General features: G+C 33.8%; 1 protein-coding gene across 3 annotated transcripts in view; it reads left to right on the top strand.

Annotated features, from left to right (window-relative positions):
- Window positions 1-18,094, top strand: part of SEC11A (SEC11 homolog A, signal peptidase complex subunit) — a 31,055-nt gene that overhangs the window by 8,261 nt on the left and 4,700 nt on the right. The window contains exons 3-6 of one of the 3 annotated variants that reach the window (XM_031440622.2): window positions 5,066-5,175; window positions 9,910-10,059; window positions 15,943-16,062; window positions 16,743-16,812. In XM_031440622.2, coding sequence (XP_031296482.1) covers window positions 5,066-5,175; window positions 9,910-10,059; window positions 15,943-16,062; window positions 16,743-16,797 — 435 coding nt within the window. In that variant the 3' untranslated portion in view covers window positions 16,798-16,812. Of the gene's footprint in view, window positions 1-5,065; window positions 5,176-9,909; window positions 10,060-15,942; window positions 16,063-16,742; window positions 16,813-18,094 lie in introns of those variants that run through there. The other 2 variants (XM_031440621.1, XM_031440623.2) reach the window with 2 other exon arrangements.

The raw sequence follows: 18,094 nt of genomic DNA, 5'->3' as shown, positions 1-18,094 counted from the left end.
AGAATTGGTTTGCTAGGTAAATAGGTTGGAGTAGTACACTCAAATGTGGTATATATTGCTTCCAAAATCCAAGGAGGACCACTAGGCTTTAAGTTTCTTAGTGGTAGCAGGAACCAGATGGAGAATGTCTCGTGTGTTTGAAGAGAATGTGTGTTCTGCTGTGTTGAACGGAGTGTTCTATAGATATTATAGACGTTTAGTTGGTTGCAGTATTCAAGTTTTTTATATCCTTGCTGATTTTCTGTTTCATTCTATCCACTATTGAGATGATATTGAAGTCTAACTTTTTGTCCTGAGGTAAATCCTGCTTGGTCATAATGTATATATTGTTGGGTCTGATTGTTTGCTAAAATGTTGCAAATGATTTTTAGATCTATGTCCTTGATTCCATTTTGTGGTTTTCTTGTAACATCTCTGTCTGGTTTGGGTATCAGAAATGCTGGCCTCAAAGAGTGAGCTGGGGCATATTCCCTTTCCTGCAGTCTTCTGGAAGAGTTGGCATAGAATTCTTATGATTTTTTCCTTAAATGCTTAATAGAATTCATCAGTGATTACCGTCTGAGTCTGTAGTTTTTCTTTGTGGGGAGGTTTTTAAACCATAAATTCGGTTTCTTTAATAGATATTGGTCTGTTCAGGTTATCTGTTTCTTTTTCAGTGAGCTTCTGTAGCCTGTGTATTTCAAGGAATTGGTAATATATTGGTGTAAAGGTGTTCACAGTACTTGCTTATTATCCTTTTGATATTCATATATTAATACAAATTAATATGTATTACTCTAGTGATGTCACGTCTCTCGTGCTTTCCTGATATCAGTAATTCATATATTCTTTCTTTTTTCCAGATTAGTCTAGCTAATAGATCTTCTCAAGAATCAACTTTTGGTTTGATTGTATTTCTTTTTTTGTTTCTTGTCTTCTGTTTCATTTATTTCTGATCCTATTTTTAATATTTCTTTTCTGGGAGTTACTTCAAGTTTCGTTTGATTTTCCTAGGATTAAAGGTGGAAGCTTAATTTGGGAAATCCACAAATATTTGGAAATGACCCATGGGTCAAAGGAGAATCACAAGGGAAATTACAAAATATTTTGAACTGAGTATAAACAGGAACAACACATAATTTGAGATCTTTCTGTTTTTCTTAATACAGGCCTTTCTTTACTACTATAAAATTCCCTCTATGTACTACTTTAGGTACATCCTACAAATTTTGATATGTTGTTTTCATTCTCTTTTGATTTCTTCTTTTACCATTGGTAATTTTGAAGTGTATTACTTGATTTCCAAACATTTGGGGGATTTTTCAGGTATCTTTCTGTTACTGATTTATGTTTTCATTTCATTGTGTTTGGAGAATACACTTTGCATAATTCAAATTCTTTTCTATTGAGACTTGTGTTCTTGAATATAGTCTATTTGATAAACGTTCTGTGTGTGCTTAAAAGGAATGTGTAAATGCTGTTGTTGGGCAGCATGTTCTGTAAATATCAGTAAGGTCAGATTGGTAACGTTTAGATCTTTGCTTTGCCCTTTTTTTTTTTTTTGGTCTTGCTGTATCTGTTATTGAGAGAGAGGTATTGAAATTTCTGACTATAACTGTGGATTTGCCTGTTGCTCCTTGCATTTCTGTCAGTATTTGCTTCCTATATTTTGAAGTTATTAGTTGCATAAACATTTAGTATTATCTCCTCATAATGAACTCACCTCTTTACCATTATGAAATGACTCTCATCTCCTTGAATATTATTTCTGTGAAATCTACTTTGTGTAATATTAATGTAGCCACTCTTTCTTTCCTTCTTTCTTTTTTTATCTTCAATTTTCTTTTGATTACTGTTAGCATGATGTGTTTTTCTATCTTTTTACTATTATAATATTTGTGTCTATATTTAAAGTGCATTTTTTGTAGACAACGTGTAACTGGGTATTTTTAAAATCCAATTGGACAGTATCTACGATTTAAGCATAGTACTTCTAAGCATGTTACCACAATACCTTATTGTTATTCTTGCTTTAGTCAATTATCTTTAAAACTTCTTAATAAGAGAAAATATATTTTATATTTACTGACACATACTATTTCCAGTGGTCTTCATTCTTTGGTGTAGGTCCAGATTTTATTTGATATTTTCCTTTTGCCTGAAGGACTTTTTTAAAGCTTTTTTTTTTTTTTTTTTTTTGTAGTGTAAGTCTGCTCATGATGAATTATGTTGTTTTTGTGTGTTTGAAAAGGTTTTATTTTGCCTTCATTTTTGAAAAAATTTCTCGGGGTGTAGAATTTTAGGTTGATAGTTTTTCTTTTAGTACTTTCAAAATGTTACTCCAGTGTCTTCTGGCTTGTGTTTTCAAAGAGAAGTCTGCTAGTGTATTTGTTCCTTTTTACATAATGTCTTTTTTTATCTGGCTGCTTTTACAATTTTCTCTTCTCTTTATTGTTGATTTTAAGCAGTTTGATGATTATATTTTGGGGTAATTTCTTCAAGTTTCTTCTGCTTAAAGTTTGTTATACTTCTTAGATACATAGGTTTATAGTTTTCATCAGATTTGAAAAATTTTTGGCCATTATTTTTTCTTTCAAGTTTTTTTGTCTTTCCCTTCCTCTTGAATCCAATTACATGTATGTTAGGCTGTTTGATGATGTTCTTCAGCTCACTGTTGCTCCATTCCCTTTTACTTAGTCCTTTTTTAAAATTACTTTTTCATTGAAGTAGTTTTTTTTTTTTCTGTGACTTTAGGTACACTAGTCTTTTCTTCTGTGGTGTCTAATCTGCTATTATTCCATCCTGTGTGGTTTTCATTTCAGACATTTTATTTTTCATCTCTAGAGGTTTGATTTAGGTCTTGGATATATTTTCTGTCATCTAAGTCTCTATTTAATGTGCTCAATCTTTCCCTAACATCTTTAACATACTGTTTTAGTGTCTTTGTCTACTCATCCTATCATCTCTGTCATTTCTGGTCTGTTTCTATGTACTGGGTTTTCTCCTCATTTTGGGGCATAGTTTTTTGCTTTTTGGTATATGTGGTAATTTTTTATTTGTTGCCAAATTTTGTATTACCTTTTTAGGTGCTGGATATTTTTGTATTTGCGTAAGTATTCTTGAACTTTATTCTGGGATACAGTCGTGTTACTTAGAAACAATTTAATCCTTTCAAGGCTCTTTAAAAAGGCTTTAAGTCCAGTGCAGCCTTCAGTCTAAGGCTAAATTTGCACCACAGCTAAACAGTAACTTTTGAGTACTCTATCCAAAGCCTGTGTGTTTTGAGGATTTCCACTCTGGCTGGTCAAAACAAATTACTCTTGCCCCATATGAGCTTTGAGAATTATTCCATCTGCTCCTTTTAGGTGTTTTTTTCCATTCTTTATACTTCCTTCAAATGAATGTACTGATCATTGCTGACCATCACTCAGCTGAAGACTTGTGGAGATACTGTCTGTAGATCTTTGTATAGTTCTCATTTCTGTACTGCCCTATACTCTAAACTGCTTTCACCTCCCCAAACTCCCAGATCTTTATCCTCAAGTCACAGAAACTTCTAGGGTCTGGCATCATTTCCCTTTTGCCCTGTGGCCTGGAAACTCTCTAGTCTGTAAGTTGGAGCAATTGTAGAGCACTGAGGAACATAATGCTCTAGTCCCTTCTTAGAAAAAATAATGAGGCTATTCAGTTCTGTGGTTGCTACTCCACATATGTCATGATGTCTTATTAATAAGTAGCTTGATGTGGTCAAATGCTATGAGGTTAGATAGCTGCCACCTTATTTTTGCCAGTACCAGAAAAAGCACTTTTTTCTGTACGTTCATTAATATTCAGATATAGTAGTGAAGAAAGCAGGGGCTAGGGAGGCAATATGTTTGTCTTTTGAATAAAGATTTTGGCAGAAAAAGGGAAGAAAAAGAGGAATATGACATTTTCAGATTTACTCAGCTAGAGTATTTGTTTCAGCAAATAGTGTGCTTCTGTGTAGGTTTTGGCTCGCAGAGACTGAATTAGCAGTATGCAAACAGGCACCTCTTAAGGAACATACCAGTTATATACAGTGAGGGACTTGTAACCTCTTTCTCTAGTAAGAATGATGAAGATGATCTTGGTGATTAGATATATTTCACAACAATGATTCAATAGTGAAAAGTAGTATTACATGTCTGAAGAAAAAGAGAAGGGTAATTGTGGTGACCTTGTTGCAGAGACACAGAAAAGAAGAAAATCAGAATTTTTAAGTCTTTTATTTTTCTTTTAAAGAACAGTTATTTCATTAGCTATCCCATACCTGTTCTGACAATGCTACATCTGTGCCCTTCTGAAAATGGAAAGATTTTTCTCAGCAAAACAGGTTTGAACTGGTTAACAGTAGCAATTTTTAGTTTTTATTTATTTCAGTGTGAATTTTTAGTTTTGCTGCAGAAATATGAAATACCTTTCTGGTATTATAGAAATTATAATTCAAATTATAGAATTTTACGATTATTCAAATTATAGAATTCAAATTATAGAATTTTATGATTAATCGTAAAAGCAGTGGAAATTTAGTAAGACAGAGGCTGGCCATCAAGTCCTAACTATGTGACTGAAAAGCTGTGTGACTTTGGTGAAGCCATTTCCTCTCTTTGAGACTATTTCCTCAAGTTTAAAATGAGAGGAGGAGTTAAATGTCTTTGAATACCCATGACTATCAAGGGATAAGTATTGTAGAAAAGTAAGAACTAGAGGAGTTGAGAAGCAGAGGTATATTACTGTTAGCGGAGATAGATTACATATATCGTGGATGTGACTGAATTTAAGCTGAATGGTTGTGAAGCCAAATGAAATAATTTATGTGAAAAATTCTGAAAATAATATTATTATATAAGTGTAGTGTGTTTTAGCAAACAAAACAGAGCATAGTACTTTGGATGAGAGAAGGGGGACTGTTCTGGGATACTGATGGTATAATTATTACAGTATTTTAAAGAATGTTTAAAGCTGCCTTAATAGTCCTACTTGAAACTTTTAAGAGGATACTACTGTCAGTTGCTTTCCAGGGTGGGGATAATTATGGATCTGATCTCTTCTCTTGTTGTTACAGCTCTATTATCAAGTCCTAAATTTTGGAATGATTGTTTCCTCGGCACTGATGATCTGGAAGGGGTTAATGGTCATAACTGGAAGTGAAAGTCCAATTGTAGTGGTGCTCAGGTAACAACTAATTTTTCTTTTCAAGTCATGGAATGCATGGCATTACTTAGGAGAAATTGAGATATTGAATAACTGATATATCATTTCTTTAGAAACTACTCTTTCCCAAAAGAGGGCCTGGAAGGAAATTAGTTACTATTTCTCAGTTGTGAGAAATTCTCAATCTTGTTAGGTGCTTTTCATTCAGACCCCAAAGGGCACATGGCCTTTCTATGAAATGTTTGCTGTATGAGCTTTGTTTTTGGCACATCTCTTTAAGTGTTTCAGTGACTTTATTTTCCTGTAATTCTTCTGTCTTCTACATTCTTTACTTTGATTTATCAGGGCTGATATTTAGTTGTTAATTTACTAGCTTATGTATCATCTCCACAAACTAAGAGTTTTTCTCCAGCGTGTTCTCAGTGTCAGTACAGAAGCATCACTAATTATTTCCATGTTTCCTGCTGACCTTTAAATATCACTTCAAGTAGACGTCAGGAATTTTGAATATATTAATGCTGTCTCTTAAAGTGACAAATGGTACTGACTTTTTCTCTACTGTCTTCCTTCTCTGTACTTATATTCATACTCTTAGTCATGAAAAAACCTACTTTAGCAGCTCATTTTTGGAGAATTACCACTTGGTTATTTAATTGAATCATTATAGATCTATCTTATTTGGGGCTTAATTATGTAATCTATCTCAAGTCTTTGCTGGAGATAGTGGAGTATAAATATAAAATAAATTGAATCATTAGCATTATCTAGAGCCTAGATAGTAGTACCTTAACAAGATGAATTTGACTCTTTCTTGTCATACTAGGATGCACTTCCAGCAACAAGTGGTTGGAAGCACTGGGTCTCCAGGGTCTTACTCCTGCCCTACTCAGACTCTTACTCGTATCTTAGGCTGGCCTTTATTAGTAATCAGATGCATCTGTAATTTTAGAGGTCCAGTGAAATGTCTGGATTTTATTAGCTGGGAAAGCATTTATCGTACTACTATGGTAGTATATAGACTTGGGTCTCCAGCTCTTTCATTGTCTAACTGCCACTTTGGGCAAGTCACTTATTCACTGAATCGTAGTTTCCTCATCTGCAAAAGAAAGGCTAGACGTAGATGATATCAGGTATCTTTCCAGTTCTACAGTGATGTGGCCCTAAGTTCCCAGACAGTCTTGAATTCAGTGGAGAGCTTCAGTTTGCGATGTGTTCAACACTAACAGAAGGAGAAGCCACAGTAATTGGCACTGTGGTGAAAGGGTGTAGAGAGGAGGCCCAGGGAGGCTTCTTTTGGAGATTTTTCTGGGATTATTTCAGATTGAGCTCCCTTCAGTGGTTATGTTTATGGACAGTCTAGTGACCTTTAAACTGGGAATGGTGGAGTGAGTAGAGGATGAGACCAAGGACCTGCTTAGCACTTTGGTGGTCCTGAAAATATCAGTTGGGACTAAAAAGGTGTGTTCGGATAAGTTACGTAGTAACTAGGTTACTAAGTAGCTAGGTTATTTGTATACTGAACTTTTCTGATTGCCAAAGTGGAATAAAGAAAAGAAATGAAAAGAGAACAGATCATATTAGAAAAGAATCTGGTCAAGACTGGAAGGAACAGTCATTAGAGAAAGTAATTTATGTGATTGGGTAATATATATGTGATTTTTATGAAACTTCAAGGAATATGATTTTTACCTGGAACCAAATATGCCCCAGAGGACTCAGGCCAACTAGGAATCCACTTTTGGTACTTTTGTGAAGCCACTAGGGGAAAAGACAAATACGTTCTTATTATTTTATTAACTGAAGTTTCAGGGAACATTCAGAACTAGTTTTGTCCCCTTTATAAAGCTGAAGTCGGTTTAATTTATAATATAACTTCTTATAAAATTGAGAATGATTGATGTGTTAAATTTAAAAGTATAGCTTAATCAGATAATAGTAATAAGTTTACTAGTAATTTATTTAATTTTTAACAAGTTGCCCCTGCTTTTTTCTCTAATGATCCTCTTACCACATGCTTTTATCTGTTTTTTAATTGCCATCCATATCTGAATTCGTTTTTTTTTTAACATTCTTTTATTGAGTAATAGTCATTTTACAATGTTGTGTCAAATTCTGGTGTAGAGCACAATTTTTCAGTTATACATGAACATACATATATTCAATGTCATTTTTTTTTTTTTTGCTGTGAGCTACCACAAGATCTTGTATATATTTCCCTGTTTATACAGTATAATCTTGTTTATCTATTCTACATTTTGAAATCCCAACATACCTGAATTCTTAAATCTTTTTTTTTTCTCATCTGACTTTATTCCCTGAATCCACGCTCTTGTTTTCATCCTGCGCTAACATCTGTATCTGGATGTTGACCAGGCACTTGAAACTCCTCCTGATAAAAGTGAAATTCATCTCCTTTTCCCACAGACCTGTTCTTCTTCCTTGTATTTCTGTGACTGTCACGGCCATCTGTTCAGTTGCCAATGTTAAAAACCTCAGAGTCATTCTTGATCCTCCCGTGTGTCGTATCCAATTGGCCATCAAATTCTTTATTTTCCCTCTTTCTGTTCCACCCTTTTATTACTGTCCTCCCTACTGTTGTTCTGTTTCAAGTCTTCATTATTTCCTGCCTTGGCTGTTGTAGTGACCTTAAAAAAAAAATTCTTTCATAAGTGGAAAAAAGTTAATATATTTTCATTCTATGAAATGTTGAAAACAAAAAAAATAGATGAAACAAATTCACCCATAGTTCTGGAATATTCACTGTTAACATTTTGGTCTTTTTTTTCATGTATATTCTTACATAATTGAGGTAGTTCTGTGTGTTCTTTTCTCTATCTTTTCCTCTTATTGTCCTGTTCCCATGTTTTTAATAACATTTTTTTTTAATGGAAGTACTGGGATTGAACCCAGGTTTTCATGTATGCTAAGCATGTGCTCTACTACTGAGCTATACCCACCTCCCCATAATACTTTTAATAGTTGCTAAGTATTCATTTATAAAGTAATAGCCTGGACAGCTGGTTTCCAGTCTGCCTTCTCACTTTTTTCCACTTTACTCATCAATTCAATAAATATTTGAATGTCTTCTATGTACTCTATAGCTTCCGAAGTGATATCTTCTAAATGTAAATATGATGATGATGCTCCCTGCTTAAAATTCTGGAGTGTCTCAGAGGCAGTTTAACACAGTGAGAGTGGACTCCCTTGGTTCAGATAGCACCTTTATCATTTTTTTGATTTATGACTCTAGCCTTTCTAAGCCTCAGTCTCTTTGTCTATAAAGTTGGGGTAATAATAATATCTACATTATAGAGTTGTTCTAAAGATTGTTTAAAAAAAACACGTAGAATTAGCACTTTGCATATAATAAGTGCTCAATAAAGATGCGTCATCAACTAGAACAATTCAGCTTTTATCTATTTTATTTATATAATTTTCAAGCAAGGTTTTATTTGAGCAAAGGATGTCACTGATTTAAAAAAATCAACCAAAATAAAAACTTGAAAATTTCATGTCTATAATGCCTTGTATAATATTTTCAACAAACACGTTCTGTCTTCTGAACAGCTTCTGAGGAAGAGAACTCATTGCCCGATGGGGAACCTTAACAAAAGTTTTAAGAATAAACATGTACTGAAAATCCATATTTCTAGTGGTTCCCAGATTTTGCTATATATTAGAATCACCTGGGATTTTTACAAAATACTGTTGCCTGCTTCCCATCTCCAAACATTCTGATTTAAGTGGTTTGAGATATGACCTGGGCACAGAGATTTTTAAGTTTCCTAGGTGATTCTTCTGTGCAGCCAAGTTTGGGTACCACTGCTATATATTCCCTTATGTATGTAGAGGGACCAGAGTCTTCAAGCAGAAGTGTTTGGACTTTGTCCTTGTTCCTGTATTGAATTTTATTCTTTGTTTATCCATTTCTTTTCTTACTAAATTTGTTGTTATTAAAAACTGGAGCTTGAGTTTCTGAAAATAGTACAAATGGGCTACTCCTTAGAAAGACAAGTTTCATTAGTGCATATATCTTAGGATTTTTGAAGAACTTGGTATAGGGAAGAACACGTGAAAGGTGAGAAGACACCTAGAAGTTTGTCATCACTAATTACCATGGAATTGAATTCTTTCCTTGCTTCTGAAATTCTTAGGCAAAAATCTCTGCTTTTGCCTTTGGTTTTCTTTCTTGTTTCTCTTTTTTAAATAAATAAATTGAGGACACAAGCATTATCTCTGTAGCTGACTGTTCTTTGACTTGATAAGTTGTTTTTCCTTCTTGTTGGGTTGAAACCATAAGGTCATCTTGGTCTGTATCTTTATAAATGGCAGAAGATGATCCAGTTGTTATTTGAATATTTAAATAGCTTTAGTGTTTTCAAATAAAGTGAGAAGAAGGGCAGTGATTATAAAGTTCATTCTTTTATATTCTGTTTGTCATTTGAAATTTTAAAAGGTTAAGGAATTACTAACCTTGCCCTTTTCAAAATTTAAGCTCCTTTGAATAGTAATGCTTGAAATGGAACTAGTTAATGAAGGCTGTTAACTAAAGGAAATCTTTAGTATAACTAATTAGTCTAAGGAAACCATATATGGAGGACAGTACACATTTTTGTACTTGATAATGTTGATATGTTTGTTAAGGTGTTAAGTATATTCCAAAGGTGATACTTTGAATTGTTTTGTTGAATATCTAACTTTGAAAGTAAATTTAATCTCAGACTTTCTTTTACTGTTATATTCTTTCCCTCCCAGTGGCAGCATGGAACCTGCATTTCATAGAGGAGATCTTCTCTTTCTAACAAATCGAGTTGAAGATCCCATACGAGTGGGAGAAATTGTTGTTTTTAGGATAGAAGGAAGAGAGATTCCTATAGTTCACCGAGTCTTGAAGATTCATGAAAAGTATGTGCAAACTATATCTTCTCTATTTTAAAATATTTTTCAGTTTTAGTGTTTACAGTATTTAATTTTGATAGCCTAAAAATTAAGAAAGAGTGGAGAACTCCTAGGTCCTTCTTCTGATCTATTTTTATCAATGTCTGAAAGTTTGGTGAACATTTGGAAAATTAAATACTTATTTATTAATTCATTTATTTCCCTGAAGGTGTTTCTTGGTTCCTTTCTACTTCTTAACCAGATCAGTAACCTTGTATATAACCCCAGAAAAAACATGACGTAAAGATTGACCACAGTAGAGTCTTCTCATAGAATTGATGAGGTAGCCCTAATCTTTAAAAAAACAAAAACAAAAAAACCCCAACCCTTTAAGGCAATCTCACAGACATTTCAAATAAGAATCAATATATCAACTTTTAATAATTCCAAAGAAAATTCATTGAATCTTAGTTATTCTTATAAATACAGACTCTTGCATTTTATAATTGAAAAGGACATACGGAAAGTCTTTAGAATCTGCTATGGTAGAGGTGTGCATAACAATGAGCAAAAGATTTCACATCTCTGGGTCTCAGTTTCCCTGTCTGTAATGGAAAGAGGTTTAGGAAGATGAATTATAAGATCTCTTGGTTCTAAGCCTGTGCTTCCCCTGTGCAACTACATATTCCTCACCCTACTCTTCCAAATCTATAATATTTCTAATTAAGGAGAACTTTCAGAAGGGAAGGAAAGAAAGAAATGAAGGACAAGGGTATGTCCTGAAGGACACACAGGGAAGTGAGACAATGGGATTGATGTCAGTTCTTGAGTATGCGGAAGCCCTAAATAAATGCTCATACTTACCACCCTCTCAAGTAGTCTATTTTTTCCACTTACAGAAGAGGGAACTGTCAACTGTTGCTTTTTGAAAGTCCCTGTAAACATTCTAGCTTAGCTTTCTTCATTGATAAAAGAAAGATCTGACTGCTCTTTTTTTTCCCCCAGACTTCAGTATATTGAAAGATTGTAATTTTTAAATAATATTCTATTGTTGACTAATAAGGAATAACTTAGTTCTTTTTAGGATTGTGAAGGTTTATTCAGTACAGGTAGTGTTTGCCAGATTCTTAAAGTGGATTTGTATTGTTTGTTCTCAGCACTGCCTATTGTGAACAAAGCAGAACCAATTTTCCCCTTATTTATCAGAGAAAGTCAAATTAAACCCAAGTCCTATTTTGGGTAGAGCAGAAATTGTTCATTTTTACAGGTGATCCTTTGAAATTGAGTTTTTATTTTGAAATAGTTATCTTGTTTCAGGGCAGGTTCTTTGACAGATACTGTCTCAATTACAGATTCCTTAAATTTTGAGAATAATTTTTAACAGAATTCCAAATACTTTAACGTGTATGGTTATTTGTAATCTGAGGTTATTGGTCATTTACTTTAGACACTTGAGGTGCCTTCAGTTTGCAGGCTGTTTAGATAACAGATCCTATTAATCTTCCAAAGTTTCCAGTTTCCTTTTTTCTTTTGAGGAGACTAAAATAGCTGGTTGTAATAATCATTTGATTTAATAGTATTAACATTGTTCTTAAATATGAGACCAAATGACAACCAAAATGGATTAAGTTTTTGTAATAAATGTGTCTTGAACATTTTCAACCTTGTTTTTGCACTATTCATTCATTTTTTTTTATCTGAACCTTGTTTTAATAAATAAAATCCTGAGCTTTAAGAAGAATAGAGGTGGGAATTATCCAACTGACTTCTTTCTTATCTCATTCCTCCTTTCCTTCTCCATCTGTTTCTGTGTAACTTCGTAAATTTGTAAATACAGTATAAAGCTCTTTTTTCATATGTTGAATTTCCATCTTGTTTGTTTTTGCTTTTTTTTTAATTTACTTCTTTTTTCTATTTTTACATTTTTCTTTTTCTTTTCTTTTTTAAATTGAAGTATAGTTGATTTACAATGTTGTGTTTCTGGTGTACAACGTAGTGACTCAGTTTTACATATAAATATGAATATATATATTTCCTTTCCTATTTTTTTATCATAGGCTATTATAAGCTATTGAATATAGTTCCCTGTGCTATAGAGTAGGACCTTGTTGTTTATTTTATATATAGTAATATCTGTGAATCCCAAATATGTAGTAGTTTGTATCTGCTGATTCCCAACTCCCATTTTATCCCTCCTTACTTTCTTCCCTCACTACCTGTAACCATAAGTTTATTTTCTATGTCTATGAGTCTGTTTCTGCTTTGTAAATAAATTCATTTATCATTTTTTATTAAAGATTACACATATAAGTGATAACACATGGTATTTTTCTTTCTCTTTCTGGCTTACTTCACTTAGTATGATAATTTATAGGCCCATCCATGTTGCTACAAATGGCATTATTTTGTTCTTTGTTATGGCTGAGTCGTATTCTGGGGGGGGGGGGTGTATACACCAAAACTTCTTTATCCAATCATCTGTCTGGACATTTAAGTTGTTTCCATGTATTAGCTGTTATAAATAATGCTACTGTGAACACTGGGGTGCAAGTATCTTTTTGAAATAGTTTGAATCTCCATCTTATGAACATTCTTATTACATGTATATTCTTATACATGATGCTGTATAAAATTGGAAAATATAGAAAACAAAATCACATATAATTCTAGAATCCAGAGATAAAATATTAAAATTGGAAGTATTTCTCTTTGTCTTATAAACATATACCCCGCCGCCATGTAATACTAGGATCTACTCAATACTATTTTGTAACATGATTACCTAATGAGCATATGGTAGAATATACCTGATATTACCACATATGCAAAGAACCCCTGAACTAAAGATCAGCTTGCCAAGTGCTGCTTAATATGAGGGTACTGGGTCCATGAATTTGAATCTGTTCTTTGTGCCTAGTCCTGCCTGTTCTCCAGTTGAGACTAATTATGTGTACTGATCTATATGACTAGGCAGTGGAAAAAGGCATGTAATCTAGGGCTTCTCTCTAGTGCACTACTGAGCTCAGGCAAAATTCTCTTATCAGAAACATTAAGAAACTTCCAGTATTTGGGGACAATAGTAAATAGTGAGAAAGTGGCTGGCATTGTTTTTTAAAAAGGCTTAACTATGTCCTGCAATTATTGTAGTTACTAATATATTTTTAATTAAGTTTTTTAAAAAAGGAAAATTATTATTCCTCACTCCTACATGAGGGCTATGTATGCAGGCAAGTTTATATGTACTATGGCAAACAGCAAAAAATGTCTTTGTTCTCCCCTCACCTGTTTCTTATTTTCCGTTTTCTTCCAAAAGAGATGAGTTAGGAAAGAGCTAGAAAATAGTGAAGTTTGTTTTTTAATTTAAAAGGTGAGCTAGCTATTCAGTGTTATCAGTTGACTTAATTCTCCTGGATAGCTCGTCATATTAACCTGTTAGTCAGCCATTCTTAATACTTACTTTTTTGCCACGTATAAACTCTTACTTTATCTTACTGTGTAGCCTACTCTAATATGTATTTAGTAAGTGCAGCCTATAGGAAGTATTATAATTGGATGAAATTGAATAGTGGCATATGATCAAGTATTTGGAAGGAGAAATTTCACCATTGGGTGACCTAGTCCTTAGCTTTGCTCTTTTCTGTACAGATAGATACATCATTTTGTACCCGTTTGGCTCTTGGGGGTCTTTGTTATCTTATCTAAGCAATTATTTCTTCCCTCCTGACATCACAGTATTGTGATGCTTGAAGTAAACTGTAAGTGCTTTGAGCTCCTTGGAGATTGATAATATTAAATATTTGGTCCCTGTGCTAGCAAGGGAAAAGTCCCATATAAATGTTGCCAGTCAGGATTTGGGGCCTATGGGTTGTGAAGTGCTGGATTAGGTCTTTATAGCAGGCTTAATAGGAGCTGGCTGCCACAAGAGACTATTTCTTGCACTATTAAGTAAATGAAAGAAAGCTATGTTTTTCAAACAGTTGTGGTGGTCTCTTCTGATTACATCCCAGAGCGGGGAAATTGGGTTTGTTTGTTTGTTTTGTTGGCAAACCATGTCTTTGGAAATAGCCCAGATCTCTTGTAGCATCCCTTTCCTTTCATGGGGAGATTCCCATTTTCCAGTTTTTCTCTCCTCATACTTGATTTTATTTCTCTGCCTCTGTGGGGTTGCTGTTACTTCATGGTTGAATTGACTCTTCCTTCCTGCTGCTCCCGACTTTCACTCTTGGAGCTAGCCCCCCTCTTGGCACCTGCCCTCTTTTACCCTCCAGGATTTTTCAGACATTCTTTCATTTGCTGAGTTGTCAGCTGCAGATTATTTCTCTGTGTACATTTGCATTTTTTCTAATTGGAATCTCATTTTTAATGAGACTGTTGCACTTGACTGTTTTTAGTGTTTGCAACACCTCCCAATTTAGTTTTATCTGCAGATGATTTAGTGTCTAGTGAGCTAGTTTCTGGCTTAGAATCTAAGTAGATATTATTCAATAGGAGTTGAAGCTATTTTTCTTCTTTCTAGTATAGTGGTTAACCCAAACTCACTTGAATTAATTTTAAGATAGTCTTTATCAACTGTAATTTTTGCTTTCAGTTAAATTTTGAAATTACTAGAAGCCTCGTGGTTCTTTAGTAGAATTAAACTAATAGTTATCTGATCAAGTAAGATACTGTTTCCATAAATCCTGGCAGGTAAAAGTAATGTATATTTGTTGGAGAAAAAATTAGAAGCTAAAGGTAAGCTAAAAGAAAGCCATAGGTAGCTGCTATTTACACCTTAGTCTATCATTTTAGACCTTGTTTAACGTCTTTCTTTTTTGCTTTTATTTTTTAAATATGGGGAATTTATAACATGCACAAAAGTAGACAAAACAGTATAATGAATTTCCATGTACCAATCACCCAGTCCCAATAATTATTAATATATGGTCAATTCTGCCCCACCTACACTACCACCTCTTCTCATTCTCCTACTTGTACTATTTTGAGTCAAATCCTAGATATCATGTGATATCATATGTAAATATTTCAGTAAATATCTAGAAAACATAACCAATGAGCCTTTAAATAAAATATAACTACAGTTAGCATGCTTACACCTTAAAAAAATGACCAGTCATTCCTTTTTGACATTAGGTTTCCAATCTTTTAAAAAAAAATTTTTTTGTGGGGGTAATAATTAGGTTTGTTTGTTTGTTTGTCTTAATGGAGGTACTGGGGTTTGAATCCAGGACCTCATGCATGCTAAGCATGTGCTCTTCCACTGAGCTTATACCCTGCCCCCCAAGTTTCCAATCTTTATTCAAATTCCCAATTATATCAACTTTTTTTTTTAACAGTTTATTTGGATCTAGAATCAAATAAGATCCTCAGTTGCAACTGGTTAATATGGCTTTTTAATATCTTACTTAATCTGTAAATTATTTCTCTTTCTTTATTCCTTGCAACTTACTGGTTGAAGAAGCTGGATCATCCTGTAGTTCTGTAGTCTTCGTTTTGCCAATTATATCCTATGGGGTGCTTTAATGTGTTTCTTTGTTCTTTGTATTTCCAGAAGATTGATTGTGTTTATTTTAATATAAAAATGAAATTAGACTGTATGTGCTATTTTGTAATATTTTTTCACTTAATAAAATTTGTATGATTTTTGGATGTCATTAGATATTCTTCTATATCATCATCCTTAATGTTTGCATAGTATTTCAACTCCTGTTAGACTTTTCACTTGTTTCCAGTTTTTCCCTAGTATAAACAGTATAGCTGTGAACATCCTTTTAGCTAAAGAATTATTTTGCTATTGGGAATGATGATAAAATTCCACAGTTCCACAGATATTTTCAGTTAACAAGAACAAATTTTGTGCTTTCAGGTGGCATGACAGTATTTGATATCTTGGGTTTCCCTTACTCTTTTAAGGCAAAATGGACATATCAAGTTTTTGACCAAAGGAGATAACAATGCGGTTGATGACCGAGGCCTCTATAAACAAGGACAACACTGGCTAGAGAAAAAGGATGTTGTGGGGAGAGCGAGGGGGTAAGTATAGAGGGGAGCATTTAAGGAGCTTTTCATGTCACTTGAAAATGACTTTCTTGATCGTATTGTCTGATCATATACATATGAATATAATAGCGTGGTCCTGGTTCTACCAAGTTACCTGTGTCCTTTGAAAAAGTACGCTTCTTAAAATGCATCTAAAACTAAAGGTTTAGTGCTCCAGAGGGGAGGATATGGGGTGCTGTAAAAGAATAGGATATTAGCAATAAGGATGAATTGGAGTGATTATTTAAAAACTCATTTGTTTATTTAATTCATTTAAGAAATGTTATTGGGCATCTTCCATGTCTTCTAATGTCTATACTGTGCTAGGCTCTGGGAATCCAGAGCAGTATTTTTTTTTCTTTTTGGGGGTTAGGGGGAGGTAGTTAGGTTTATTTGCTTATGTATTTTTAACGGAGGTACTGGCGATTGAACCCAGGACCTTGTGCAGGCTAGGCATGCACTCTGCCACTGAGCTATACCCTCCCACAAAGAGCAGTATTAATTCTGCTTCTTGAAACTTACATTTCTTAAGTATTTACTGAGTCAGCAACTTACAGAGTGTTCATCTAGATTAATTTTATCATGTTAATTTATTCCATACTGCTTTATTTCTAGATTTGAAATTACTGGGGTTAAGTGAAATTTTAAAGTTATATTAAGCCTGTTTATTTCAGATTTTATCAGGAGAACAGATCAGTGGAGGACAGGAATTGTAAGTTATTGGTATGAGGAAGTATGGGATTATTACTACCTTCATGTTATTAATAGTATTAACAATAACTCGCATTTACTAGGGCTATGTGTCAGAAACTCATTTTAAGTGCTTTATAAGTATTACCTCATTTTAACCTCAGAACAACCCTAATATTTCCATTCTACAGATGAGGAAACACATGTTAGGTTGCTTATCTAAGGTCACACTGGTGATGGTAAGTGGCTGGCTGACTCCAGAGTGCACTCTCTTAACCATCACACCAGAATTACTGGCGTAACATTTCTGAGATGGGTAACTGCTTGTTCTCACTATTTAGATGCCTCATGGCACTCTTAACCACTGTCAGAACATCTGCTCCTTCTGACCTAGAATAGTCACTGTGGATTCAATGATTCCACTAGCAGACATGCCACCACACTGAGGAACTATGTTCCCATAAAGAAATAAGTTCAAGTTATTAAGTGAAAGCTGTCTCAGTTACAGCATAAGAGATGTTAAGTTTGGGGCCAGAGAGATCGGATCAGAAGAAGCACCCATGTGTTTTGTCTTCTGCAGAGCTGGTTTTTTGTGCATGCCTCCAATTCAAGGGAATTTCTTTTCCTATGATGGAGCTAACTATACTTTTATAATTCAAATTAGATCTTCAGTGCTTCTCGGAAGTCATAGTCCCCCTTTCCCTCAGTTCCCAAGGTGCTGCTAATATCATCTCTTTGAGTCTTTTCTTCCTTTAATCTGTGTACAAATGTACAGATTCCTGTAGAAACATAAGGAAATAACAGTCATCAAAAAACAGTCACCTCTCTCCATCTCCTCCCCCTCCATAAATATTTTAATTTTTTGGTTTATGTTCTTTTAATGTTTATATATAAATATGCAGATCTTAATATACATGTGTGTATACATAGTACGTAAACACATTCTGTGTATGGGGAGAGAATGGTCACATTACTTATAACCTCTTTTTCATTCCCCAAAGTTATCAATATCTTTACAAATCAGAAGCTTTATTTCCATGTCATTATTTTCAAAGCTGTATGGTATTCTACTGTGTGAAAAGACCATATTTATTTAGCCAGTCTCCTATTATTGGATGCCTTGATTTTTTTTTATTGTGAACAGTGTTATGGTGAGCATTCCTATTAAACTTATCTTAATGCCTCTGCCTAATCATTTCTTCATAGTAAATTCTTAGAAGTAGAATTACCAGGTAAAACATAAGCATATTTTAAGGCTTTTGACAAATTTTGCCATACAGTTTCATTTATACTCCTACAAGTATGATAGAGTGTCCCTTTATCTGGATCTTGATTT

This window comes from Camelus dromedarius, chromosome 29 (assembly GCF_036321535.1).
Source record: "Camelus dromedarius isolate mCamDro1 chromosome 29, mCamDro1.pat, whole genome shotgun sequence".
NCBI lineage: Eukaryota > Metazoa > Chordata > Mammalia > Artiodactyla > Camelidae > Camelus > Camelus dromedarius.
Note: the sequence above shows the minus strand (reverse complement) of the source record. Positions and strands in the feature narration are given on the sequence as shown.